This window comes from Mobula birostris, chromosome 3, assembly GCF_030028105.1.
Source record: "Mobula birostris isolate sMobBir1 chromosome 3, sMobBir1.hap1, whole genome shotgun sequence".
NCBI lineage: Eukaryota > Metazoa > Chordata > Chondrichthyes > Myliobatiformes > Myliobatidae > Mobula > Mobula birostris.
In genome coordinates this window covers 53,728,105-53,750,906 of record NC_092372.1, presented here as the reverse complement: position 1 = coordinate 53,750,906, position 22,802 = coordinate 53,728,105, and the positions used below count along the sequence as shown (strand labels likewise).

The 22,802-nt window shown below is 40.7% G+C and overlaps 1 protein-coding gene across 3 annotated transcripts in view; it reads right to left on the bottom strand.

The window, feature by feature from the left end:
- mtmr7b (myotubularin related protein 7b) overlaps nucleotides 1-22,802 on the bottom strand; it is an 80,606-nt gene that overhangs the window by 42,561 nt on the left and 15,243 nt on the right. For all 3 annotated transcript variants that reach the window (XM_072251812.1, XM_072251814.1, XM_072251813.1), the window contains 3 exons: nucleotides 21,822-21,956; nucleotides 6,156-6,288; nucleotides 1,800-1,909 (listed from right to left, as the gene is read on the bottom strand). In XM_072251812.1, coding sequence (XP_072107913.1) covers nucleotides 1,800-1,909; nucleotides 6,156-6,288; nucleotides 21,822-21,956 — 378 coding nt within the window. The remainder of the gene's footprint in view (nucleotides 1-1,799; nucleotides 1,910-6,155; nucleotides 6,289-21,821; nucleotides 21,957-22,802) is intronic.

Below are 22,802 nucleotides of genomic sequence, written 5' to 3'. Positions count from 1 at the left end.
TACCATGGAGAGCATTCTGACAGGCTACATCACTGTCTGGTATGGAGGGGCTACTGCACAGGACCAAAAGAAGCTGCAGAAGTTTGTAAATCTAGTCAGCTCCATTTTGGGTACTAGCCTACAAAGTATCCAGGACATCTTCAGGGAGCGGCGTCTCAAAAAGTCAGCATACATTATTAAGGACCTCCAGCACCCAGGGCATGCCCTTTTCTCACTGTTACCATCAGGTAGGAGGTACAGAAGCACACACTCAGCAATTCAGCAACAGCTTCTTCCTCTCTGCCATCCGATTCCTAAATGAATGTTGAACCCTTGGACACTACCTCACTTTTTTAAAAATATACAATATTTGTTTTTTGCACACATGTTTTTAATCTATTCAATATACATATACTGTAATTGATTTATGTATTTTTTTTCTTCTATATTATGCATTGCGTTGAACAGCTGTTGCTAAGTTAACAAATTTCACATCACATGCCAGTGATAATAAACCTGATTCTGATTCTGCAAAACTAAGGTTAAATTGATAGACTTTATATAAAACAAAATATTATTCATTATTGTTATTGTCATTTTAATAAAATAAGAATGTGGCCCATTTCAAACAGCACCTTTCTCTTCTTCTCATCTTCTCTTTTGCCACAATGAGACCACTGTCAGGTTGGAGGAGCAACCTCTCATATTCTGTCTCAGTAGCCTCCAACCTGATGGCATGAACATCGATTTCTCTTACCAGTATTTTTCCCCTCCCCCTTTCCTGTTCTTCTATTCCCAAACACTGTCCTCTTACCTCTTCTCCTCACCTGCCTATCACCTCCCTTTGGTGCCCCTCCTCCATCCCTTCTCCCATGGTCCACTCTTGTCTCGTATCAGGTTCCTTCTTCTCCAGCTCTTTACCTTTCCCACCTATCAACTTGTAGCTTCTAAATTCATCTCCCTTCCTCTGCCTACCTGGCTTCACCTATCACCTTCTAGCTTGTCCTCCTTCCCCTCCCCTGACCTTTTAATTCTGGCATTGTCCTCCTTCCTTTCCAGTGTTAATGAAGGGTCTTGGCCCAAAATATTGACTGTTTATTCATTTCCTGACTGACCTGCTGAGTTCCTCCAGCCTTGCGTGTGTGTGTGACACCATCGCTTTCATCTGCATTCCTCAGAGTGAACGAATAGCTTGTGCTCAAAAACAATCTGGAGGAAGGCGGGGTAGCAATGCAATTAAAAAAGCCTTCTGTGTCCTAACAGTTCATACTCCCAATCCCACGCTATCTCCACAAGAGAACTAGTATCTGAGCACAGACAGTTGCCCGACAGCAAATTCCAGAGCTCTGCAATGTGAAATGCAGAGGCTACTGATGATAATCTCAGTGGTTTCAGACAGGTTCACCAACATTTCCCTTAGGCTGGCACAATCCTCAGTCATATGGCTGCTTTCTTAGCTTCAGCATTTCAGAGTACAAGAGTTCCAAAAATCAAAACATAGTGAAATGTTCATTTTGTTTGTATCTTCAGCAATCAAGAAGTCTTTGCTGGTGACAACTTTCTGGATAATTTTTGTCAATGAAACTTTAGTCAACTTTCATACTGAAAAAAAATTGAGTATTCTTTGGACTCCTTAAAGTATGAACATTTCCTGTGTTTCTAACAGCACTGAAGTTTAGGAATTTCAGCTTTGTGAAGCATTCCAATTCTTTGTGAGATATTTGACAGGCCGACCTCAAGACTGATGATAATGCCGACGTAATATGAAGTGAAATCCATAATACCAGCTTGGAACAGTGGTACTGAATTAATTTACTTACTTTTGCAATAAATATACCCGCATCCATGATGGCTTTAATGTGCTTCAACCAACCAGAACTCTCTAAACCCCATAGGAAATCACTCATTGAAGGAGATCGAAGTTCACAGACTGAAAAAGATTTCAGAGATGTTACATAATATTTAATTGTATGGCATGCACATCAGCAAATCACCATGTTGCACATTAGAATTATTCCAAATTTTTTTAAAAGTATCCTGCAATACAAGCAACCCAGAAACATCATGCATGCTTGCCTGTCTCCATTTAAAAAGTCTTCCTTAGGTGAACATCATGACCTTCATCTCTCTTATTACATCCAATCAAGTGTGATGATACAGAATGAGTTAACGATCTCAAACTACATAAATAGGGGACTGGTGCAGAAATCAGAGTAGAATTGCATAAACTGGTTAAGCATGAGAAACCTACATCTGTCACTAATATCTTAAAACCAATTTCAACTATTTGAAAGTAGAACTGGCATTGAGAACTGAAGAAAATAGATCAAAATTATACAAAAGTTAAGCAGTGGCAGATATTTTAAAACATATTTCATAATTTTCAAGATATACTCCATTGACTATAAGACTGTGTATGTCTAGGCAAGAGTGTTAGGGTGATACCAAATTAAAAGAAAAACCTATTCTGTTGTGAAGATTAATGGCTGGCCTGAAGACTGGATAAATTTTAGAAATACATAGAATGACTAGAAAAGAGGGAAAATATACTAGGAAAGCAGTGATACAAAATAAAAAAAAAGGTTAAGAATCAAAAATACAGAAAGAGGAAGAAATCAGCTAAAATGTACGTTGGTCCCTTAAGGGACAAGATACAAGAATTAATAATTGCCTATAATCAGAGTTTAGAAAGAAGTTCAGAAGATTCCAAAGAAGCTTGACAAGGTAGATACTGAGAGAATGCTTTGTTTTGTACTGGAATCTAGAACAAGAGAACATTCTTTCAGAATATAGTGTTGTCCATTTAAAAATGGGATGAAAAGTAATTTCTTCCCTCAGAAGATCTTGAATCATTGTAACTATCTGCTTATTATACTTTTAAAGGTACATTGTGGAACAGGCCCTTCAGGCCCAATGAGCTGCACTCCACAGCAACACACCAATTTAATCCTATCATAATCAAGGGACAACTTACAATGATCAATTAACCAGCCAACCAGTATGCCTTTGGACTGTGGGAGGAAACCAAAGCATCTGAAGAAACCCATGTTATCATGGGGAGAATGTAGAAACTCCTTACAAACAGCGACGGAATTGAACTCCAAACTCCAGAACGCCCTGAGTTGTAATAGCGTCACACTAGCTGCCACACTATCGTCGCACCCCAGTATATCTTAAGGTGTCATGGAGAGAAGGCCAAGGAAGGTGGATTTGTATGCTACAGGAAAATGAAGCTGCAGCCATGATCAGATGGGCCACAGTCAATTTGACAGGATCAGGATCAAGGGGCCGAATGGCCTACTCCTGATCCTTTCACTTGTATCCTCATTGACAATCTTTTGCAATTTTCTTTTCCTCATTGGTTCAACACGAATTTGTCAGTAGGAAGCTGTTCTAGAGCTTTTTTCTGCAAACATGGTTCACTACAAATACCCTTTTTATCACATTTCAACAAAACTAATTTTATATAAGAGAAATCCATATACAAGCTTTTGCACATCCCCTTTCACACAGAAATACAGGTAAAAAGGATGGAACCAACCCAAAGCACTTTTTGTTTTTTATGAAGAGTCTTATCAGTTGCACATGATCATGAAATCAAGCAAACATAATACTTTGATCATTAAAATGAAGGAACAGAATCAAATGGGATGTGCACCAACAGTTGAAATTATAAGAATTTTGCCACATATGCTGTTCTACACATTGATACAAAGTGAGAAAATCTATCTTAAGAGTCTCTAACATGACATCTCTAATTCATACATTGCCCCTCATTTCACAAGTTGCATGTAAATGATCTCCACACTGCCCATATTAATACCATGTTCCTCCATCAAATGAGCAAGTGGTGGTCTGATGTCTTCTCCCACTTGGTCAAAAGGTTAGAGACCAGTCACAATGTTCATTTCACCATTCTCAAGCATCGTTAACTCAGCTGTACTACCAAGGGGTGCTCCACAGAATCTCCTTGTCAAGCACCATTGTGAATAACTCTACAGCTCACACTACTTCTATGTAAAATGAGCCAAAATAAAAATTTGTTAAATATTACTGCAGTACTTGGAAGACCCTCCATCTCATTTCTTCTCTGCTATCCACTTCCTCCTTCTTCCTTCCCAAATGCTACATTTATTCAAGTTGACTTTAGGCTACAATGACATACATCTGAAAATTCTGGATTTTTAAATTCTGAGTTATTTACTCATAACTGTGTTTTTAAAAAAAGCAATAGTTGTCTCTCCTTTACAAAAACTTTAATCAGCCAGGCCCTATTTAAAATGAATTAATAATTAAGTAAAATAAATCCTTGGGAACAAGATTTACAGACCTCAATTTCAGAAGAAACTTGGAATGAGATTTTTAAATTAGTTAATACTTCATCGCTATGTGCTCGTCATTCCCTCCTACAATTTAAGGTGGTTCACAGGGCTTATATGACCAAGGATAAATTATTTCATTTTTATAGAGATATCTCTCCCTATTGTGATAGGTGTAACAATGGAGAAGCTTCACTTATTCATATGTTTTGGACTTGCCCAAGTCTTGGAAAATATTAGAAGGAAATATTTCAAACTTTTTCTGTACTCTTTAAAGTAAGTTTTAAGCCTAATCCTTTGACTGCCCTATTTGGTATTGTTGGAAGTAAAGATATCATTTTGAAGACATCTGATCTACACATTCTAGCTCTTATGGCTAGAAGGGTGCTTTTGTTTAAATGGAAGGATGCTGTTCCGCCTAATCATGCTCAGTGGTTACAGGATGTTATGGCATGCCTAAATTTAGAAAAGATTCATTGTTCAATTTCTGAATCTAACCAAAATTTTCAAAGTTTGTGGGGGCCATTTTTAAATTATTTTCATAATCTTTGACTTCTTGTTAAAGTACAGAAGTTGGTTAATAGTATATTTTATTATCTGACAAGTTTCTTTTTTCTTTTTTTCCCCCCCAAACAGCTTTGGCTTTGGTAGTGAGTGTAGATCTTTTTTTTTCCTTAAGAAAATGTTTATATTCTAATAAACGAACTAATCTAATCCATATGAATATAGAGTAAGGAGTTCATTAATGTGATTCAATATACTATATCTGGTGTTATATTTTGTCTTCTCTTGAACACTGTATTCTATATATAGAAATCAAAATAAAAATATTGAAAAAGAAATAAAGTAAATAAAATTGAACTTTACTTCAATTTTCATAATCTGCTTTCTTTGAAATGAAATAACTGAAAAAGTATCAGCATAAAGCACACATAATGCACTCGGTAGGGTCTGGCAGTCTACTGCCTTGCAGCTTCCGATGATTCAGCCAGACAAGTCATTCTCCCTGGTGCTCCTGTAGAAAGTTGTTAGAATGGGGTAGGGCAGTCTTACACACCTCAGCCTCCTCAGAAACTGTAGATGTAGCTGTGCTTTCAGGGCTAATGAGGTGGTGTTGCGAGTCCAGGTTAGACCGTCTGTTAGGAGCACCAAGGAACTTTGTGCTCTTCACTCTCTCCACAGCAGAGCCATTGTTGTGCAATGGACAGTGGTTGACATGTGCCCTCCTGAAGTCCACAATAATCTCTTTTGTCTTGTCCATGCTGAGACCCAGGCTCTTGTTCTCACACCATTTGATGAGCCTCTCTATCTGCTCTCTGTATGACAACTTATCAATGTTGCTGATGAGGCCTACCACTGTTGTATTATCAATGAACTTGATGATGTTGTTTGAGCTGAATCTGGCAGTGCAGTCGTGAGTCAACAGCGTGAATAGCAGTGAGCTGAGCACACAGGCCTGGGGGGCACCAGTGCTCAGCAGAATGGAGCATGAGATGTTACTGCCAACTCAAGACTGACTGGGGTCTTTCTGACAAGTAGTCCAAGATTCAGTTACAGAGAGGGGCATTGAGTCCCAGCGAAGACAGTTAACCCACCACCCTCTGAAGGATGATCACCATCCAGAGCCTAGGGCGCCATGTCTAGATTCCTTCTCACCAATCCTCTCTGCTGAGCTTAACTACACTGGACATAGACCATTAATTACATTTGGGACATCAAGAAAGATGGCTAAATTCATAGTAATTAAACCACTTACCCATTGAAAATTAGATTCAACATTAAGACAGAAAATGTCACAATCACGTCAACAGAACTTTATAAATCGAATGTGCATTCATGCCTCGAACAATGACTTACCATCCAGTAGTTTTTGTAGACTGCTTCTCATCACGTGAATGTTTTCTATTCCTATGAAATGGAACTTGATGTTGGAATAGTTGTCTTCATTTTCATACCCTTTTCCTGCTGCTCGGTTTGCCATTGCATTTAACTAGGGAAAAAGTGAGTGAGAATGTTAAGACAGCCTCAAGACAAATCACTGAGAATCGTATTTTGCACTTGCTACTTGTTAATCCTCACATCAAAAGTAGCATCCTACAATTTTTTTCTCAATAGTCTTATTGCTCTCATGATTCTGTTATTTGAGTTCAATTCCATTCCTAATTACATTCAACTAATCAAATTAACTCAATTGTAAGTAGATATATTTTAAGATTACTTTATTTTTAAATCAAAAGGATAACCATGTCAGAAAATTCAAGGCTAATTCAGAGAACGGGACAAGACAATGTTCAGGTAACCCTTCTCTAAGGTCACAGATGACTTGCTTCATCCGAGTTCTGTGGGTCGGCCAGTGATCGAACACTTCTAATGCAGAATCTGGACATTCTGCCAAGGGTGAGGTAGGTGGTTATGAAGGGATGTTAGGGTAGTTGGAGACACCCTGTATGTCGTTCACCACGTGCACTCATCTTCCACATGCTTCAGTCATAAAGGTTCAGCAGCATAGGATCATAAAGTACTACTGCCCATTAAGAGGCCCTTCAGCCCATCTAGTCCATGACAACTCAGACTTGTCCCATCTATCCCTCCAAACACTTCCCATCAATATACCTATTCAAACTTCTCCCAAGTGTTATAACTGAACCTATATCTACCTTTTCCAATGGTAGCTCATTCCACATTCCATGAGTGAAGAAAATTCACTTAAATATTTCACCTTTCACCCTAAACCAATGACTTCTGGTTCTAGTCTCACTCAATCTTGGGGGGGGGGGGCAGGTGATCCTGCATGCATCCCAGATAACACACACAAAATGCTGGACGATCCCCACCGGCCAGGTAGCATCTATGGAAAAAAGGACAGTCGGTGTTTTGGGCCAAGACCCTTCGGCAGGACTGGAGAAAAAATGATGAAGAGTAGAAGGAGGAAAAAAAAGTGAGTAGTTTTGCTGCTTGGATTTCCAGCATCTGCAGACTTTCTCTTGTTTGTGAATGCATCCCTGATGATCCTTCTTCAGTTGACAATCATGACTATAGATACCGACAAGGTGGTGAAAATGTTACACTTCCTCCAGGAAACTTTAAGAATGTTCTTGAGCATCTTCACTGCTTTTCGTGAAATCTCCTGTGATGACAGGTCTCAGTGCATTATTTGTATCGAAATCTGATGTCAAACAATATGTCCCTTCCACCAGAGCTGGTTGAGTCCAATCAAAGCCTTGGTACTGATGCCACTGATCCGTGGATAGGTCAGCACTGCAAATTGATGGTCGACATTTTGGGTCAAGATCCTGTATAAAAGAGTGTAGCAGGGAAACAGACAATAGAAAGAGGTAAGGTGGAGGGGTGAGACAGGGGCTGGCAGGTAATAGTTGGAACCAGGTGAGACAGGTAAAGAAACCTGATGTAAAAGGTGGGGGATACAAGAGGCAGAGTAGGAAGACAGCGTCTGGTGTGTGATAGGTAGAGACAGGAAAAGACAGAGGAAGAAAAAGGAGCAGTAGAGCCAGATAGTGGGATAAGGTGGTGGAGGAAGAAACCGCCACCTAGACACTGATAAGTGAAGAACATCACCTCTACAACATCCCTCTTGATCCTAAAGACGGTTACAACTAAGGAACCCAAGATTTCATTTGGTATGTATTTAATACTTCAGTAATATTTGACTCGATGGCACGCAACAATATTTGAGTAATCCTGTAAACATGGTGTTGATTAAGCTTTCTTGTTCGTTTAAATAATTCACTGCAGGTTATATATAAAAATACCTGAATTGCATATGTCATCATCCTTCCATATGATATGTTCGTGAGAAAACACAAATTTTGACTCACATTTCAGACTTCCTTTGAATTCCTTCAATGTTTTTATGTTACAAAACATAACAGTGGCAATGAGGTGTTTTTGAAACTAACCCAAGGTGGCTACCAACCTTTTGAAGCACAGTGAGAAATGTGATTTTAAAAAAGTGCAACAAGGAATGTCCAGTAAAAATAAAAAAGTGCATCCCATCACATGCACAGACTGTCAAGTTTTTTTAAAAAAAGGTGGAAAACAAAAGAATTCACGGATACATAAAGAGTGAGTACTGAGTGATATTAATCATAAATTAAAAGCAGAAATGACTGGCTACATCAGAAATATTAGTAATTTTAATTACATGACGTGGCTGACAAGGGAAATTAGGGATAGTATCAATTCCAAAGAAGAAGCATACAAATTAGCCAGAAAAAGTGGCTCACCTGAGGGCTGGGAGAAGTTCAGAGTTCAGCAGAGGAGGACAAAGGGCTTAATTAGGAAGGGGAAAAAAGATTATGAGAGAAAACTGGCAGGGAACATAAAAACTGACTGTAAAAGCTTTTATAGATATGTGAAAAGAAAAAGATTGGTTAAGACAAATGTAGGTCCCCTACAGACAGAAACAGGTGAATTGATTATGGGGAGCAAGGACATGGCAGACCAATTGAATAATTACTTTGGTTCTGTCTTCACTAAGGAGGACATAAATAATCTTCCAGAAATAGTAGGGGACAGAGGGTCCAGTGAGATGGAGGAACTGAGGGAAATACATGTTAGTAGGGAAGTGGTGTTAGGTAAATTGAAGGGATTAAAGGCAGATAAATCCCCAGGACCAGATGGTCTGCATCCCAGAGTGCTTAAGGAAGTAGCCCAAGAAATAGTGGATGCATTAGTGATAATTTTTCAAGTAGATTCTGGACTAGTTCCTGAGGATTGGAGGGTGGCTAATGTAAACCCACTTTTTAAAAAAGGAGGGAGAGAGAAACCAGGGAATTATAGACCGGTTAGCCTAACATCGGTGGTGGGTAAACTGCTAGAGTCAGTTATCAAAGATGTGATAACAGCTCATTTGGAAAGCAGTGAAATCATCGGACAAAGTCAGCATGGATTTGTGAAAGGAAAATCATGTCTGACGAATCTCATAGAATTTTTTGAGGATGTAACTAGTAGAGTGGATAGGCGAGAACCAGTGGATGTGGTATATTTGGATTTTCAGAAGGCTTTTGACAAGGTCCCACACAGGAGATTAGTGTGCAAACTTAAAGCACACGGTATTGGGGGTAAGGTATTGATGTGGATAGAGAATTGGTTGGCAGACAGGAAGCAAAGAGTGGGAATAAACGGGACCTTTTCAGAATGGCAGGCAGTGACTAGTGGGGTATCGCAAGGCTCAGTGCTGGGGCCCCAGTTGTTTACAATATATATTAATGACTTAGATGAGGAAATTAAATGCAGCATCTCCAAGTTTGCGGATGACACGAAGCTGGGCGGCAGTGTTAGCTGTGAGGAGGATGCTATGAGGATGCAGGGTGACTTGGATAGGTTAGGTGAGTGGGCAAATTCATGGCAGATGCAATTTAATGTGGATAAATGTGAAGTTATCCACTTTGGTGGCAAAAACAGGAAAACAGATTATTATCTGAATGGTGGCAGATTAGGAAAAGAGGAGGTGCAACGAGACCTGGGTGTCATTATACACCAGTCATTGAAAGTGGGCATGCAGGTACAGCAGGCGGTGAAAAAGGCGAATGGTATGCTGGCATTTATAGCGAGAGGATTCGAGTACAGGAGCAGGGAGGTACTACTGCAGTTGTACAAGGCCTTGGTGAGACCACACCTGGAGTATTGTGTGTAGTTTTGGTCCCCTAATCTGAGGAAAGACACCCTTGCCATAGACGGAGTACAAAGAAGGTTCACCAGATTGATTCCTGGGATGGCAGGACTTTCATATGATGAAAGACTGGATGAACTAGGCTTATACTCGTTGGAATTTAGAAGATTGAGGAGGGAATCTGATTGAAACGTATAAAATCCTAAAGGGATTGGACAGGCTAGATGCAGGAAGATTGTTCCCGATGTTGGGGAAGTCCAGAACGAGGGGTCACAGTTTGAGGATAAAGGAGAAGCCTTTTAGGACCGAGATTAGGAAGAACTTCTTCACACAGAGAGTGCTGAATCTGTGGATTTCTCTGCCACAGGAAACAGTTGAGGCCAGTTCATTGGCTATATTTAAGAGGGAGTTAGATATGGCCCTTGTAGCTAAAGGGATCAGCGGGTATGGAGGGAAGGCTGGTACAGGGTTCTGAGTTGGATGATCAGCCATGATCATACTGAATGGCGGTGCAGGCTCGAAGGGCCGAATAGCCTACTCCTGCACCTATTTTCTATGTTTCTATGTTTCTATGAATAACTAGATTTTATATACTAAGAAAATTGAACAGTATTTTGAAGCAAATGAAATAACCAAAGAGAAACAACTACTAATTTTGCTGAGCGCATTCATTTAAATACATACAGTTTGCTTCAAAGTTTGACTGTTTCAACCAAACCAACAGGAATGAGCTGTGCTGATATTGTCAAAGTAATGCAGGAACATTTAGAACCAAAACTATTGTTGATTGCAGAACACTTTACGTTTCAAAAGCAGAATCTAAAAGGGGAGTCCATTTCAGCATACATGGCTGAATTGAAGAGGTTGTCTGAATATTGTCAGTTCAGTGATAGGCTTAATGAACACTCTGAGATCATTTAGTTTGCAGAATCTTATAGGAAAGCTTTCAAAAATGGCCCCTGTCTGAAGCACAACTTATATTTAAGAGCAGTTAAACTAGCTGTATCAATGGAAACAGCAGACAGTGACGCAATTGAGTTGTAGTCAGGAATGAAAATGAGCATAAACAAAATTGCAACATCCGAACAAAAACCGGCCTACGGAAACAATATGTGTTATCGTTGTGGCAGGGGCTCACATACACCAGACCAATGCAGATTTAAAGGTGAAATTATAGAAAATGCAGCAAATTAGAACCCATACAAAGAGTATGTTGGGCAGACAAAAATAAATGAACTGCACAGTGAAGAGAAAAAGATTAAAAAGTCAAGTTGAAGTTTTAAAAAGAGCACGAATCTACATGCTGTTGATGAAAAATCTGATAATGTTGAGAGTGACACAGGACAATGTATCTTTGAGATTTACAATGTGAAAACTAGCAATAGATAAGCAATGTGGCTTATACCAGAAGTTAACGGCAAATTAATTAAAATGAAATTAGACACTGGTTCGGCTGTTTCATTCATTCCACAAAATGAGTTTGAGTGGCATTTCAAAGATACTAAACTGAAGCCTGCAGATATCCAACTAAGAACTTACAGTGGAAAGAAGATGCCTCCTGTGGGAATGACATTCGTAACAGTGAAATACAACAACCAACACGCCACATTGAGCTTGTATAAGGTTAAAACAGAAGACCAGCAATGTGGGGACATGATTGGCTGAGACAACTTCAACTTGACTGAAAATCCAGCCAAAACTTGCATGCCACATCCCTTCAAAGGAGCCACCTGAAAGTGAATTAAGAAGGTGATGGATGTTGCCAAAACTATTTCCATGCTGTACACCATAACCACGGCAAAACAGAGGGCAAACAGGTGTTACTGCCAGCCTCTGTGTCTCTGGTTGGAAAGCACATTGGACCAAGGAAGGACCATGTTGTTCAGAGGAAACATGAAAGTAACAAACCAGTGGTCAACTACAGCAGTTTTTGTAGGCAACATACTCTATCTGAGAAAGCTTTTGATATGTTAATCAGAAAGTTATTTGCAAAATATGGCTAGAAGAGAGTTCAAGAAACTTCAGAAAAGTTGCTAGCATTTGGCTTTGTGAGTATAAAGAACCAGAATCTGCTCTGCGTGCAATATTGATTATTGCATGAAATTCAAGTGGGAGACAAAAAGCCGCTTATAAAAGTAGATACAAAGAGCAAAGCCCAGCTGGATCAAAGGAGTCGATGAAGGTATGAAAACAGAGGATTCAACAGATGATGTTGTGGATGAGGAAACCAAGAGGAGAGATCAGATTGTAAAGGGATCAATAGAAAGATTAATAAGCAAATACTCCAGTGAACTAAATACTCCTTTCTAAGGTCAAGATGCACAAACTGGAAGAAAAAGAAAGATGGCTACTGCTATCAGAACCACTTCCTGCAGTCTCAGAATCAACTCCTACAATCATCATGGAGGAGGCCCCAGAACCGGAGATTGTTTCACTGCCACAAGTCTAACCCACAGTTCTGTCAGAAAATAAGTTATCCTACAAGAGTAAGAAATCCTCCATAGTGATTGAATCTTTAGGACTGAATGAGGCAATTTACTATGCTGTAGATGTCTGTATACTAGTTGTATTATATAATATACAGTGTATACAGTTGAGGTGTATTCTGTACAGAGTTGTTTACAGCTAAGCAGGGAGGAGTGTTGCGCATTTATTATTTCAGTAATATTTAAGTATTCTTGTAAATGTGTTGTTGATTAAGCATTCTTGTTCGTTTAAATACTTCACTTTGTAAAAACACATGAATTGCAGTTGTCATCACGCTACCACATGATATATGCACGCCTCTCTTATAGAAAACACAAACAGACTCATATTTCAGACTTGTGTTTTCCTTTGAATTAGCTTAATGGTTTGAAGTTAGAAAACATAACACCATTCGTCATCTTCTGCAGATGAGGAAGATGAGGTCATTGTTCAACCTGAGTAAATAACTTAACAGCCAATATACAGGTAAACCAATTGTCTCAATTGCATCAAGTAGTTAAAGCATGTGAGAGCAGCTGGGATAATGCCAGACTTACATACCAAAGCTTGGGGCAATTTTGCGAAGGAAATAGATCTTCGATGTGAGCTATTGAACTGGTTTCCTGCTACAGTCCCCCGCTTAGCAATTAGTTCCAATGCATTCAGTTGGACAGAATGTGCAGAAGGCATATAATATAGAGCTTTGACAGAGCGCAATCTGGACATCGGAAGTCTGCAGAGTAGGGGATTTCAATCAGGTCCACTGCCCAAGGATAGAAGGCAGCAGAGGGTCGCAGCAGCATAACAGAGCTCTCATCAGTGACCAATCAGCGTTTGGGATTGATTAGTAACAGCCAATTAAAGGAAGGCGGGGCAAGCACCATGGCCGTCATCACAGCAGCCATCATCTGAGTGGACAGAGTCAGAGTGGTGATCTTAAGGCTTTAGCTCTTCAAGGCTTCAGAGAAGAGAGGCTTCACTCAGAGAAAACAAAGGAAAGAAAAGTTTTTTCCTTTTCTTTTTATATCTGCTCAGCGAAGACAGTAGAGATTCCAGGCAGGATAGTGAAATACTCCTCGTGAGATGTGGGAAGGCAGGGAGACCTCCAGTATCCCAGACGACTACAACTGTAATAAGTGCATCCAGCTGCAGCGTCTAACAAACCACATTAAGTAGTTGGAGCTGGAACTGGATGAACTCTGGATCACCCAGGAAGCTAAAGGGTGACAGATAGGACATGCAGAGAGATAGTTACACCCAAGGGGTAGAACACAGGGAATGGGGACAAGAATCCAGTGCAAAGTACTCCTGTGGTCATCCTCCACAACAACAGGTATTATCACTTTGGATACTGGGATACTGTTGGGGGGGGGGGTTTGACCCAACAGAGGAAAGTCACAGTGGTCACGTCTCTGGCACTGGGTCTGCCTCTGTGACTCAGAAGGGAAGGGGCGGAGGGGAGAAGAGGCACACTGTGGCGATAGGGGATTCATTAGTTAGGGGAACAGACAGGAGGTTCTGAGGGTGAGAACGAGATTCCCAGATGATATGTTGCCTCCTCGGTGCCAGGGTCCAGGATATCTCAGATTGAGTCCTCAGCATTCTGAGGTGGTAAGGTGAACAGTCAGAAGTCATGGTCCATGTAGGTACCAGTGACATGGGTAGGATGAGGGAGTTCAGGGAGTGATTTCAGGGTTGCTACTGTGCCATGTGCGAGTGAAGCCGAAATTAGAAAGGTTATAGCTAAGGAGTTGGTGTAGGAGGGAGGGCCCAAGATTTTTGGATCATATTCCAGAGAATATGAGACCTGTACAGAAGGGATGGTTTGCACCTGAACTGGACGAGGACGAATATCCTAGCAGGAAAGTTTGTTAATGCTGAACGGTGGGGTTTAAACTAGTTACAGGGGATGAGAACCAGGGTGCCTGAACAGTTAGTGGAGAGTCTGTGGAGGCAGATGTTGTTAAGACCTCAGACAAAGTTAGGAATCCTCTAACTCGTGTCCAGAGCTGCATGTATTTCAATACAAGAACAATCGTAGAAAAGGAGGGTGATAGTGCTGAAGGTGAGGTAGCTGGTTTACAAATGGAGGCACTGTAGTGAGGAGAGGCTGTTGATAGGGCAAAATTGTGATCAACAGGATGAGTTGCAATGTAAAATACAGAAAACAATCGAAAAGGATGAACACAGGACTGAAGGTGTTGTATCTGAATGTGCGCAGTATACGGAATAAGGTAGATGAACTTGCAGCACAGTTGCAGATTGGCAGGTATGATGTTGTAGTAAACACTGAACCATGGCTGATGGAAGATTATAGCTCGGAGCTTAATGTCTTAAGATAGATTTTGTATTGAAAGGATAGGCGGGAAGGCAGAGGGGGCAGCGTTACTCTTTTTGTTAAAAAAAAAAGAAATCAAACCATTGGAAAGAGGTGCCATAGGTTCAGAAGGTGTTGAATCACTGTGGATAGAGCTAAGGAACTGCAAAGGTAAAAAGACCCAAAGGGAAGTTGTATACAAACAGTAGTAAGGATGTGGCCTACAAATTACAACAGGAGATAGAAAATGCATGCCAAAAGGGCAAAGTTATAATAGTCAAAATGGGCTTCAATATGCAGGTAGATTGGGAAAATCAGGTTGGAGCTAGATTACAGGAGATGGAATTTCTAGAATGCCTATGAGATGGCTTTTTAGAGCAGCTCGTGGCTGAGCCCACTTGGGGATTAGCTATTCTGGATCGGGTGTTGTGCAATGAACCAGAATTGATTAACCTTAAGCTCCCTAAAGAACCCTTAGGAACAGGTGATCATAATATGATCAAATTCACCCTGAAATTTGAGATGGAGAAATTAAAGTCAGATATATCAGTATTACAGTGGAATAAAGGGAATGACAGAGGCATGAGAGAGGAGTTGGCCAGAACTGATTGGAAAAGAACACTGGCAGGGATGACAGCAGAGCAGCAATGGCTGGAATTTCTAGAAGCAGTTCGGAAGGCACAGGTTATAAACATCACAAAAAGGAATAAGTATTCTAAAGGAAAGGTGACACAATCTTGGCTAACAAGAGAGGTCAAAACCAAAGAGGGCATATAATGGAGCAAAAATTAGTGGGAAGTTAGAGGATTGGGAAGCTTTTAAAAACCAAAAGCGGCAACTAAAAAAGTCATTAAGTTAAAGATGGAATCACACCGCTGGAAAACGATGCTGGAAAGGTAGTAATGGGGGACAAGGAGATGGCAGATGAACTTAATATGCATTTTGCATCAGTCTTCACTGTGGAAGACACTAGCAGAAGGTGGAAGTGCCAAGTGTCAGGGGTGACGGGTCATGAAATGTGTGAAGGTACTATTACTAGAGAAAAGGCCCTTTGGAAACTGAAAGGTCTGAAAGTAGATAAGTCACCTGGACCAGATGGTTCTGAAAGAGGTGGTTGAAGAGATTGCAGAGGCATTAGTAATGATCGTTCAACAATCACTTGATTCTGGAATGGTTCCAGAAGACTGGAAAATTGCAAATGTCACTTCATTCTTCAAGGAGGGGGAGATGCAGCAGGAAGGAAACTATAGGCCAGTTAGTCTGACCTCAGTGGTTGGGAAGATGTTGGAGTTGATTATTAAGGATGAGGTCTCAGGGTATTTGGAGACACATGATAAAATAGGCCGTAGTCAGAATGGTTTCCTCAAGGGGAAATCTTGCCGGACAAATCTGTTGGAATTCTTTGAAGAAATAACAAGCAGGATAGACAAAGGAGAATTGGTTGATGTTGTGGACTTGGATTTTCACAAGGCCTTCAACAAGGTGTCACATGGCTGCTTTACAAGCTATGAGTCCATGGTATAACAGGAAAGACACCAGCATGGATAAAGCAGTGGCTGATTGGCAGGAGGCCAAGAGTGGGAATAAAAGCAACCTTTTCTGGTTGACTGCCAGTAACTAGCGGTGTTCCACAGGGGTCTGTGTTGGACCGATTCCTTTAACATTGCACTTCTTCATTCAGAGGGCCATGAGAACCAGCTGCCAGCACAAGTGGTGCAAGCCAGTTCGATTTCAAAGTTTAAGAGAAATTTGGAAAGGAACATGGATGGTTGAGGTATGGAGGGCTATGGTCCCAGTGCAGGTCAATGGGAGTAGGTGGTTTAAATGGTTTGGCACAGACTAGATAGGCCAAAGGGCCTATTTTGTTCTGTATTTTTCTATGACTCTGAAGTCTTGTATTTGGACTCTTGCTTGAACCTGCCTGAAATTAATGTCTCTCTGTTGGGCAAGACAAAGAATTATCTGAAACTGCAGTCAGGAACATGTATGAATTATTTAATAACAACAGCATTTGAAAAATTCCAAAGGAATGCATAAAAATATTTACTCAAAATTTATCTGGTGCAAATAAGCACACAGTTAATCCCAAAGCAACTCTTACCTTTCTGCTTCAACTAACAACAAAAATATCTCTATTGCCATTGCTGTCTGAACTACTTATCACATTGTGCATTACTCTGAACTGTTCACGTGTCAGCATTGGTTCATTCATAGCAGCTCTTAGGTCACAAAATTGTTAGTTCAAGCCCTATTCCAAGCTCAAAAATAATACATTAATAGAAAAATAGTGGCCACCATGTCAAAGGTGTTGTATTTCAGATATAAACCAAACTTAGTGTACAGTCACCTTCTCACATGGACATGAAGGATCCTACTAGTATCTTCACAGCACTGTCAGATCATTCATTTCTTCATGCTTTGCAAGAACTTCAATCATTTTAATTTCCTACATAAAAACAGTAACCACTTTCAAGTGTATTTTGTTGGCTGTGAAGTGCTTAGTTAAAACACCGGAATGTCAAACAAGCCACATGAATGCAGGTTGTTTAGTTGCAACAATGCACTAAGATGCAGTTAGTCACAAATTATTTCAGCTGACACACTTACATTGGCATAAATAATTCACTATCAGTAGATCACATATGGGAATATGGATTCAATCCAAGTATCCAGTGTGGCAACAGCCAACCAGCTGAATAAATTTCCTCAACTTTATATCAGGTTTAGAAAGCTATGGCAGATTTCCCATGTGAAGGTAGGGGTAAGTTTCAGACAGAAGTTGAACTTGGATGTGAGCTGTTGTACTGGCTAATAAATTCCAAATTACAATTTAGTTATCAGTGAATATGGGCCATGGTTTTCCATTCACATGCAGATTAATTAAATAATAATACTTAGAGCCCTGCTGCCTAATTTTAAACTTTCAGATTGCTCAAAAGCAGCTTGAAAATATATATCTTCCATGTGCATATACTGAAACAATTTAGCAGAACCAAAGCAATCTTAGTTTTGAAACAAAAAAACTCGATCTAGCATGTTCTTAATTGACGACGATTGACACGTGGAAGGTTTAAATTAACTCAGGAGGTTGGAAATCTGTCAGCTGCTTCAGCAGGGAGAAAAGCAACATTAAATGAAGGTGCTCATTAGTCAATTAATCCACAAGACAGAGAGAAAATGAAGGCTGGGGAATGTTTGTTAGTGCTTAATTTTGACACCTTTAATGAAGTCTTGAAACTTCATTACTGAGGACACAAAGAGGCAAATGAGAGCACAACACTGAAATCTATTAAACGGCATATTATAAAGGATGGAGGAATAGCAACTGAATATTCTAGGTTATGGAAGGTGATTTTAAAAGCTGCGTGTATAACTATATTGGTTAAAGGAATAATTATAGCTCCAAGGAGGCATGATACATTGGAGATGTCCACAAATCCACAGAGCAGGAGGAGCTAGGAAAGATGGCACCCACAGTTTTTGCAGACCCAGGCGACTTCTTCCAGTTTGTCCACAAAACAGTTTATTTTTCTTCTCTTATGTCTTTTCTTTCTTTTCAAGGAGGCTGGGTTTCTGTCTAAGCCTGTGATCTACATATCAAATGACATTTCTTTGCAAGCGGTGGATTTTCACACAGTCTGGGTGGCCTAGCACTTTGCTATTTTCAGCAACGGCCGGGAAGACATGTGCCTTCAGGAAGCAGCCCCGCGGATGACCTTCCTCATCAATTTTACCGACTGAAACATCGGGACAGGAGGCGTTCCATGCCGCTGTCAGAAGGCGGCCCCTGTACTTGAGTGATCCCTCGCTCTGTCTCTTTTGATAGTGAGTGAGAGCCTGTCAGCCCTCAAGACAGGGGCCTTGGAGAAGCGACATGGAGGACTGTAACATCAGAACAGCAAGTTGCTGGTCTCCACTCCCAATGTTGCAGGAGCGACCTCTCTCTCCCGCGATGGAACGTGTGGTTATATGAGTTACTGTCATCATCCCGTCAGTTTGAACCAATCTGGCCATTCTGTGACTTTTCTCATTTACACTCAGTTTTCACTCACAGAACTGCCACTCATTGGATTTTTTTTTTTTGCTTTTTTGTACTAATCTCAGTAAATTCTGGAGAATGTTGTGTATCAAAATGACACAAAGGTTGGGGGTGTTGTGGATAGTGTGGAGAGCTGCCAGAATTTACAGTGGGACATAACAGAATGCAAAACTAGGCTGAGAAATGGCAGATGGAGTTCAACCTAGGTAAGTGCGAGGTGGTTCATTTTGGTAGGTCAAATATGATGGCAGAGTATAGTATTAAAGACTCTTTGCAGTGTGGAGAATCAGAGGGATCTTTGGGTCCAAGTCAACCTGCTGTGCAGGTTGACTCTGTGGTTAAGAAAGCATACAATGTATTGGCCTTCATCAACCATGGGATTGAGTCCATGAGCCAAGAGGTAACGTTAACAACTATATAGGACCCTGGTCAGACCCCACTTGGAGTACTAGGCTCAGTTCTGTTCACCTCACTACAGGAAGGATGTGGAAACTATAGAAAGGGTGCAGAGGAGATTTACAAGGATATTGCCTGGATTGGGGAGCATGCCTTATGAGAATAGGTTGAGTGAACTTGGCCTTTTCTCCCTGGGGCAACAGAGGATGAGAGGTGACCTGATAGAGGTGTATAAGATGATGAGAGGCATTGATCGTGTGGATAGTCAGAGGCTTTTCCCCAGGACTGAAATAGCTAACACGAGAGGGCACATTTTTAAGGTGCTTGGAAGAAGGTACAAAGGAGATGTCAGGGGTCAGTTTTATTTTACACAGAGAGTGTTGAGTGCGTGGAATGGGCTGCCGACGATAATGGTAGAGTCTTTTAAGAGACTCCTGGATAGGTACATGGAGCTTAGAAAAATAGAGGGCTATGGGTAACCCTAAGTATTTTCTAAAGTAAGTACATGTTCGGCACAGCATTGTGGGCCAAAGGGCCTATATTATGCTATAGGTTCTCTATGTTTCTAAACTCCCAGGAGATGGGCAGTTTATGAGATACTCAAACCACCCTGTCTGGCACCAACAATCATTCCACAGTCAAAGTCATTCAGATCACATTTCTTCCTCATTCTGATGCTTGGCTTGAATAATAACTGAACCTCCTGACCACATCTGTGTGCTTTTATGCATTGAGCTGCTGCCACATGATTGGCTTAGATATTTGCATTAACAAGAAGCTGTACAGGTCGGCCTAATAAAGTGGCCACTGAGGGTATATCTTAACTCATTCTAAAGATGTGCAATATCATTTTAGTATAATTTCCTGTGGATTGGAGGGTGGCTAATGTTGTCCCTCTCTTCAAGAAGGGAGGAAGAGAGAAAACAGGGAACTATAGACTGGTTAGCTTGACGTTGGTGGTGGGAAAGATGCTGGAGTCAATTATAAAAGATGAAATTACGACACACCTGGATAGCAGTAACAGGATTGGTCCGAGTCAGCATGGATTTACGAAGGGGAAATCGTGCTTGACTAATCTTCTGGAATTTTTTGAGGATGTAACTATGAAAATGGACAAGGGAGAGCCAGTGGATGTAGTGTACCTGGACTTTCAGAAAGCCTTTGATAAAGTCCCACATAGAAGATTAGTGGGCAAAATTAGGGCACATGGTATTGGGGGCAGAGTACTGACATGGATTGAAAATTGGCTGGCTGACAGAAAACAAAGAGTAGCGATTAATGGGTCCCTTTCAGAATGGCAGGCTGTGACCAGTGGGTACCGCAGGCTTCAGTGCTGGGACCGCAGCTGTTTACAATATATATTTATGATTTAGATGAGGGAATTAAAAGTAACATTAGCAAATTTGCAGATGACACAAAGCTGGGTGGCAGTTTGAAATGTGAGGAGGATGTTATGAGAATGCAGGGTGACTTGGACAGGCTGGGTGAGTGGGCAGATGCAGTTTAATGTGGATAAATGCGAGGTTATCCACTTTGGTGGTAAGAACAGGAAGGCAGATTATTATCTAAATGGAGTCAAGTTAGGAAAAGGGGAAGTAAAATGAGATCTAGGTGTTCTTGTACATCAGTCACTGAAAGCAAGCATGCAAGTATAGCAGGCAGTGAAGAAAGCTAATGGCATGCTGGCCTTCATAACAAGGGGAATTGAGTATAAGAACAAAGAGGTCCTTCTGCAGCTGTACAGGGCCCTGGTGAGACCACACCTGCAGTACTGTGTGCAGTTTTGGTCTCCAAATTTGAGGAAGGATATTCTTGCTATTGAGGGAGTGCAGCGTAGGTTCACAAGGTTAATTCCTGGGATGGCGGGACTGTCATATGTCGAAAGATTGGAGCGACTGGGCTTGTATACTCTGGAATTTAGAAGGCTGAGAGGGGATCTTATTGAAACATATAAGATTATTAAGGGATTGGACACGCTGCAGACAGGAAGCATGTTCCCGCTGATGGGGGAGTCCAGAACCAGAGGCCACAGTTTAAGAATTAGGGGTAGGCCATTTAGAACGGAATTGAGGAAAAACTTTTTCACCCAGAGAGTGGTGGATATATGGAGTGCTCTGCCCCAGAAGGCTGTGGAGGCCAAGTCTCTGGATGCTTTCAATAAGGAGATGGATAGAACCCTTAAAGATAGTGGAATCAAAGGTTATGGGGATGAGGCAGGAACTGGATACTGATAGTGGATGATCAGCCATGATCACAGTGGTGCTGGCTCGAAGGGCCGAATGGCCTACTCCTGCACCTATTGTCTATTGTCTATTAAATGGTCTCTCCTAGTTTTCCACAGACTTGGTAATTAATTGCACCATCCATAGTGAATCTGAACCATATTTTCTTAGACAATTGTGGAAAGGAGCATGTAACAATGATCCACGTCTCCACACTCCTCCCCAACCCCGCCCCCGCCAGCCATTTGACCTTTTTTCCTTCACTTAGAAAACTCAATGCTGGCTGCAATCATCAATTCATTTTCAGTCAGAACTTCACAAGGGCCAAGGATCACATTTAAGTCTTCTGCGGTACGCAACCTCCTTACTCCACTAACCAGAAAAATAATAACAGGAAAATATTACACTGAACAGTTTATCTGAGTTTGCTACTAATGTAATAGCCGCTTACCTTTGGCCGGGTATCAACAACATACAAGAAATCACTCCCTGGGTTTGATTTTCTGATGGCCTGAAGCATCTGTTCATCCTCAAGGCACCGAGCACTAAAACCTGATAAAGGCTGGCTGCTTCTACAAATAGCAGCCTAGACAAAGAAAAGAGCAGGAGCTTAAAGAAAGTATTTCATAAAATTCAAGATCCTTCATCTTCTCCCAAGTTTCTACACAAATTTCTTTTTCTATACATCTCATCTGGACTGGCCAATTTAATTCTACTCTCCTGTTCTATCCCAGTACATACTTAGCACACAATAAATGAATAAATAATATTCCTTCTCAGAAAACAAATACCACAGCAGTGACCACTGCAAGTCTTTTGTTGGGTCCACCTCATTAATGGCTGAAGGCCTGTTTCCACGCTCTGTCCCTCCGTGTCTCTGATTTACTGTTAAATCGCAAAATGAAGACATTTCTCCTATTGTCTCCGGTATCTCATGCATAACAATAACTAAGGTGATAAATCCTATTCCCTATCTTCCCAATTTGGGAAATAATTTTAATTATTAAATCTACAAAATTCAATATTCTATACCTACAGCTTTCCATCCTTTAAGTAATGCTCAGTAGCTCCTTGCATCTGCACTGAATAGCCTCCTTCTATGCTATAAATCAATATAGAAACTGAAGTTTCGTGCCTATCAATTTGATCTTAACTATATCGCTTATGCGTCTTTAATCTCCTTTCTGTAATGAGATACCCAAAGTTTTCACTGTGGCCTTAACATTACCTTGAAAGCCTTAAAAGGCTCTTTGCTTCTGCACTCTGCATTAATTTATAATATTCATAACTAAAGTATTAGCTTTCATTTTTGAAGCCCTAAATGTTTATGTTCAGCAATCACTTTAGCAGCCTGCACTGAATCTTATCAACGCCCATGAACCCCAAAAGTATTACTTTAAAACTACACTCATGTTTTACAGCACAATTCAGA